Source organism: Photinus pyralis, unplaced genomic scaffold, assembly GCF_008802855.1.
Source record: "Photinus pyralis isolate 1611_PpyrPB1 unplaced genomic scaffold, Ppyr1.3 Ppyr1.4_LG9, whole genome shotgun sequence".
NCBI classification, from domain to species: Eukaryota; Metazoa; Arthropoda; class Insecta; order Coleoptera; family Lampyridae; genus Photinus; species Photinus pyralis.
The window spans coordinates 19281616-19287615 of NW_022170878.1; the positions used below are offsets into that span (position 1 = coordinate 19281616).

Below are 6000 nucleotides of genomic sequence, written 5' to 3' on the forward strand. Positions count from 1 at the left end.
AAAATGGCGTCTAGTAATTAAGTGCTTTAAGTTCTTTAAGACACCGGTCTTGAGAAGTCTCCAAAAGTGTGCAAGCTTCATGAGCTGTTCGGAGGCAGTTATATAGGGTTCTGAAATTCGTTCCTTTATTTAAAAACTGAACATTTAAAAGCTTTTGGGAACTTTGGAGAACTTTCACGATGTTTAAGAACCTAGAAGGGCGGGGTTTTTAAAAGTATTTGAGAGTTTCTACAAGTTTAAAAAAGTTTTCAAGGAAAATATCTAACTTTTAATAGACATTTAGTCTTAAGCAGCCAGTCTATAAGAGTTTTTGAAAACCAAACTTTGAAAAGCGTTCAAAACCCTTGAAGAGATTTAATGAGTCCTTAAAAGAAACTTTAAACATTCCTTAATTAACGGTTGAACCCTTAAGAGGTTTCATAAGTGGTTCTTTTCTCAAATACTTTAATAATTTACAGAGTTATTTAAAAACTTACAGAAACCCAATAAAATAATGCAGTAGCACATTAAGCAATGCGTTAATAAATACACAAAAATGATACAAGCCCAAGTTAATGGGATGAAGATTCAAGCATTTCTTTCAGGAGTAGTTCAGATATTTTGTGTATTTCACGGAGCCCTTTAATAACTATGTCATCTTGAATTTCGTTGCTTAGGCCAGGGGCTCCATTCGGCAGATCTGTAATGTAGATAACAACCATGAAACATCTCCTCCACACCAAGATTATACTCCACCTCTCGCAATTTGCTTTAGATAAGAAAACTTTCTACCTAACTTGTCCAACCTCTCGACGCTTTCTTAAAAAAAAATTCTTTAGTGTTTTTCTTCTCTTAAAATAAAGCGAATTACCTAGCAAAGGATTTGGGCCTTCTTGTGGAGTCACGTGCGGTTCTAGAATTTGAAAAATCAACATTAACTCGAGTGAAATCTACGTACCACCGTGTTCCTTGCTGGGCGACTCGTAGCCTGGCCACCCATTTTCGCCTACTGGTGCTTCCACGGGTCTCTCATTTTCCTTTTCGTCGGCTTCATCATCTTCCTCTGATTCATTTTCATCTAATTCCTCTGATTCATTTTCATCTAATTCCTCCTCTTCAGCTTCATCATTTTGTTCGGATTCTTCCTCTTCCTCGTCTTCCTCATAATCATCCTCTGCGCTAGCCTCGTCATTTGGCTCCGATTCTTCTTCCTTCTCTTCCTCGTCTTCCTCATTATCATATTTTTCGCTAGCCTCGTCATTTTGCTCGGATTCTTCTTCCTCCTCTTCCTCGTCTTCCTCATAATCATCCTCTGCGCTAGCCTCGTCATTTGGCTCCGATTCTTCTTCCTTCTCTTCCTCGTCTTCCTCATTATCATCTTTTTCGCTAGCCTCGTCATTTTGCTCGGATTCTTCTTCCTCCTCTTCCTCGTCTTCCTCATAATCATCCTCTTCGCTAGCCTCGTCATTTTGCTCCGATTCTTCTTCGCTGGCCTCGTCATTTTGCTCTGATGCTTCTTCCTCGCCTTCCTCATTATCGTCCTCTTCGCTAGCCTCATCATTTTGCTCTGATTCTTCTTCTTCCGATTCCTCTTCTCCGGCCTCGTCGTTTTGCTCCGACTCCTCTTCTTCGGATTCTTCTTCGCCGGCCTCGTCATTTTGCTCTGATTCTTTTTCCTCGTCTTCCTCATTATCGTCCTCTTCGCTAGCCTCATCATTTTGCTCTGATTCTTCTTCTTCCAATTCCTCTTCACCGGCCTCGTCGTTTTGCTCCGACTCCTCTTCTTCGGATTCTTCTTCGTTGGCCTCGTCATTTTGCTTTGATTCTTCTTCTTCCAATTCCTCTTCACTGGCCTCGTCATTTTGCTCTGATTCTTCTTCTTCCGATTCCTCTTCACTGGCTTCGTCGTTCTGCTCCGACTCCTCTTTTTCCGATTCTTCTTCGTTGGCCTCGTCATTTTGCTCTGATTCTTCTTCCTCGTCTTCCTCATAATCGTCCTCTTCGCTAGCCTCATCATTTTGCTCTGATTTTTCTTCTTCCGATTCTCCTTCACTGGCCTCGTCGTTTTGCTCTGATTCTTCTTCTTCCGATTCCTCTTCAGTGGCCTCGTCGTTCTGCTCCGACTCCTCTTCTTCCGGTTCTTCTTCGTCATTTTGCTCCGACCCTTCTTCTTTCGACTTTTCTTCGCTGGCTTCTTCATTTGGCTTCCATTCCTCTTCCTCATAATCCGGCACCGGCTTCTCTTCGTTTGCTTCGATCCCGTGTGGTTTCTCGTAACCTTCCTCCTCCCTGCTTGGTTTGAAATCGGGTTTTTCCTCGCCAAATTTTGGCCAATCTTCAAGTTTTGCGGGCAGGCTAGGTAAGTTGTCGATTTTTGGATGGTCTGCTTCATCTCGTCTTTCGTTGTGGTGTGGCCAACCATGCTCGTGATCTTCTTCATATGGTTTTTCTTCTCCCTTGGGTTCCCAAATGGGCTTGTTCCTTCCTTCCGGTTCTGCGTTCAATCCATGAAATCTAGCAGGCAAGTTTCCGATTTCAGGTTCGTGTGGGTGTTCATTTTCTCTCTCAATGTGACGTGGCCATTCATCGGGTCTACTTTTCTCATTCTTTTCTTCATGTTCCGGGCCTATATCAGCAAATCTATTAGCTAAGTGTCCGATTCCGGGCTCTTCTGGGTGTCCTTCCTCGTGTTCTCTTTCATGGAGGTTGGGCCAACCACGTTCTCTGTCTTCGTAATCTTTTTCGGGTTCAAAGTGTGTGTTTTCGGGTTCTCTTGGGTGTGCTTCTTCTGGTTCTACTTCATGGCGGTTAGGCTGACCATGTTCTTTGTCTTCGTAATCTTTCTCAGGTTCAAAGGGTCGGGTTTCGGGTTTTTCCGTTTCCGCTTCGTTATGGTGTGGCCCAGCTTCTCCGTCTTCGTGATCTTCTTCATGTTGTTTGTCCTTTTCCGGTTCAAATTCTCCGACCGGCTTTTCTGGGTATGCTTCTTCGTCGTTGTGATGGAGCTCTTCCGCATTCTCTGTACAGAATTTCTCAAATTCTTTCATAATATCCGCTAATCCCGCCTCTGTTTCCGATGCGTGCATAATTTCTTTCATTATGAGACGAATTAATTCAAGCGTTTCTCTGGTTAAGTTCTCTGGAATAGAAAAACGCGTTGCCAGTTATTACTGGTATATTCCATCAGGTTTCTCTTACCGTTTCGGAGTTTGAGTTCATGCACGATGTCTAATAACTGATTTAAGTGCTCATGAGATGCCTTTTCCGCGGAAGTTAGGTCCACGATTTTTTTAATAATGTCGTAGAGCTGGTCGATTTTGTCTGCAAGTAAATGGAAAAATAATGACCCATTTTTTCTCCGTAGTGAACATTCATATCAAATTTGTGGCTAGTAGTTCAAATACCACCCGAAATTTGACAAAAAGATCTGAAATATTTGGCATCCTAACTAAATCAAATCTACTTGGGCGCCCAAAATAGGATTTTGAAATTATCAAGTGTCGCAATAGCGTCCTATTTAAAGCAGGATGTTTGATATCTAATCAGGATTCCTGTTTCCCGGAAAAAATCTGTACGGCTATGCATTTTTGAAATTTGCTGATTAATTCAAAACCTCAAAAATTGAAATTCTCACTTTACCTGGACCTTCTGGGAATAGCACCACTTCCACGGAAACATCCTGCTTTTCCGAAGTTTTGGGATCCATGCAGATATAGTGACCCGCATCATTTCCATTAGTCCTTCTAAAAGACAGGACCGGCGCATAAAAAAGTTCGGCTATTGCGGGCTTTGTGAGTGGCCGATCAGGGGATGACCTACAATTTCAACGTAAAAGAAATCCGTTGATTACGCTCGAGGTACTACCCGGTGCCAGACACTTTAAGCCACTCTACTGCAGTATCCGACTCGCATACCAGATCGAACGCCTCCCCCTCGTTTACTTTCACGACCTCCCTCGCGACGTCTACCTCTCCATCTTTCGCTAAAAGTACCTTAAGGGCCACACCTAAAACTTCGAGGTTAAACCAGAAAAACAATTGCTACGCACAGACCCTCCCGCACGACCAGTAGGGCACCCACGAACAGTAGGCTCAGCTTCAGCATCTTGGAGAAACTGATGTTTTCTCAGAAGACGAGGAACTTTTACCAAATTAGTTATCGCGCTTCCCGTTTTTCTAAAAATATTGAACTACATTTTTTAATTAGCTGTTTAGCTTGTTAATCTACAAAGTAGGGAAAAACATCCGCGAACATTAGGCGGCCAATTAAAGACAACCCCAAGTGTGGTTACGCTCAATCTCGAACCTGTTCTGGGTAATTGGGGTATCGTAACGGAAAGGTTTTACTTTTCATTTTCGTAACGGGTTGCGCCATCGTCCGAGTTTTTTTTTACTGTGTTTCTTTAGGCACTTACCCATATCTTAGGTGGGCGACAGTATATTTTGGGCAGAAAAGTTGTCTCCTGGATAAGAACCCTTTCTTTTCATCCTCGTCACCATCAATTTCCAATCTTTGTTCCGCGGTTCCAAATTCATTGGTCTAATTACCAAAATTATCTCAAACTTCAGCCGCATTAAAATGTATCTTTACCTCAAAAAAACCACCACCTTTTCATATGGTGTGATATGATAACATTTCGATTTCATACTTTCTCCTTCCAGAGTTTACAACATTTTGGAAAATAACCATGGCAAACATCGTTCCCTATTTTCCAAATTTATTAAATGTATGACAACGATTTTGTTCAATAACCATTAATCAAATTAAGAAAATCTTCAACTTCGAAATCGTCAAGAAATTGTAATTATTCTCTCCAAAACTGACCAAATTCGGAAAAAAAGGCTTCCAAAAATTTGGCCTAAAAGGATGACAACAATTTCGCAATTTGCTTAAACTTCGCTGATGATTTAAAATTCGGTCAGCCCAAAATCTAAATTAGAAACACAGTAAAGTGAGGCTTCAAATGCGTCGGCAAGATTTCAAAATACTGGTTTCGCGGAAAGTTCAAAGTTTGAACAAAATATTAAGTTCTAAATTCGCAAATGAAAAGTGTAGAGCGCTTATTAGACACTTCAAGTTTAAAATTCGAACTGCAAGTCAAAATCCAAATTAGAAACCGAAGTTAAAGGCCCTAATTTTGAAGTAGGTAGTCATTAACATGGTAAACTAAAGGTTCTTATGCGACAATAAGTGTTCAAAATTCTCGTTTCTACGCGAATATTGAGTTCTAAATTTGAAAAAAAATTATCAAAGTCCTCGTGTGAGATCGAAGAGACTTCAGCGCATTTTTGTGTGGCAGATCAGTATTCTATTAGCCACTTTTGACTCAACCATCAATAAAAGATCTTGTCGAAGGCTACTACATTCACTTTGTCGGTACCCGCTTCCCACTTTCCGCGTACACCCGCAATTCGCGTTTAAAGTTTTGACTCGACCCTCAGTAAAATCTTGTTGGGGGCTACCTATTCCCTTTGTCGATATCCACTTCCGATGTCCCGTTCCCTTCCAATGCGCGTTTAAAGATTTGACTCCACCATCAGTAAAGCTCGTGTCGCGGGCTACCACATTCCCTTTGACAGTACCCACTTCCGACGCCCCGTTCACCCCAAATTCGCGTTTGAAGTTTTCACTCCACCGTCAGTTAGATCTTGTCGGAGGCTACCACACTTCCTTTTTCGGTGCATACTTATGTTCCCCCACATTTTGGTGGATTTCGCTAAAAACGAAATCAATCAAAAGTTATAGACTACAAAAACCAATTTCGAAAAAAAATTCAAAGGGCTGTAACTTTTGAACTAGTAGCCCAATCTTGGAACTGTTTGAAATTATAGATTCTACAGGCCACATTCTATAAGAAAATTTTTTTTTCCGGGTCGATCTGAGACAATTTTTTCTTCTGAGCTCAAAAAAGGCCTTCCTTTTTTACCAAAAATCGACTACACCAAAATTTCTCGGGAAAACACTTTTTCTTATTAATTGGGATGCGTAGAATCCAAATCAATTCGTACTTTTTCGATCAGA

At 41.3% G+C, this 6000-nt stretch overlaps 1 protein-coding gene across 1 annotated transcript; it reads right to left on the reverse strand.

Moving 5' to 3' along the window:
• Nucleotides 1-551: 551 nt before the first annotated feature.
• On the reverse strand, nucleotides 552-4083 carry LOC116180051 (glutamic acid-rich protein-like). Its single transcript, XM_031499878.1, has 9 exons — nucleotides 4032-4083; nucleotides 3844-3985; nucleotides 3619-3794; nucleotides 3178-3300; nucleotides 1398-3118; nucleotides 938-1130; nucleotides 851-892; nucleotides 772-798; nucleotides 552-679 (listed from the first exon to the last, which is right to left on the reverse strand). The coding sequence occupies exons 1-9, from the start codon at nucleotides 4081-4083 to the stop codon at nucleotides 552-554; spliced, it is 2604 nt and encodes an 867-aa protein (XP_031355738.1).
• Between the last annotated feature and the right edge of the window lie 1917 nt (nucleotides 4084-6000).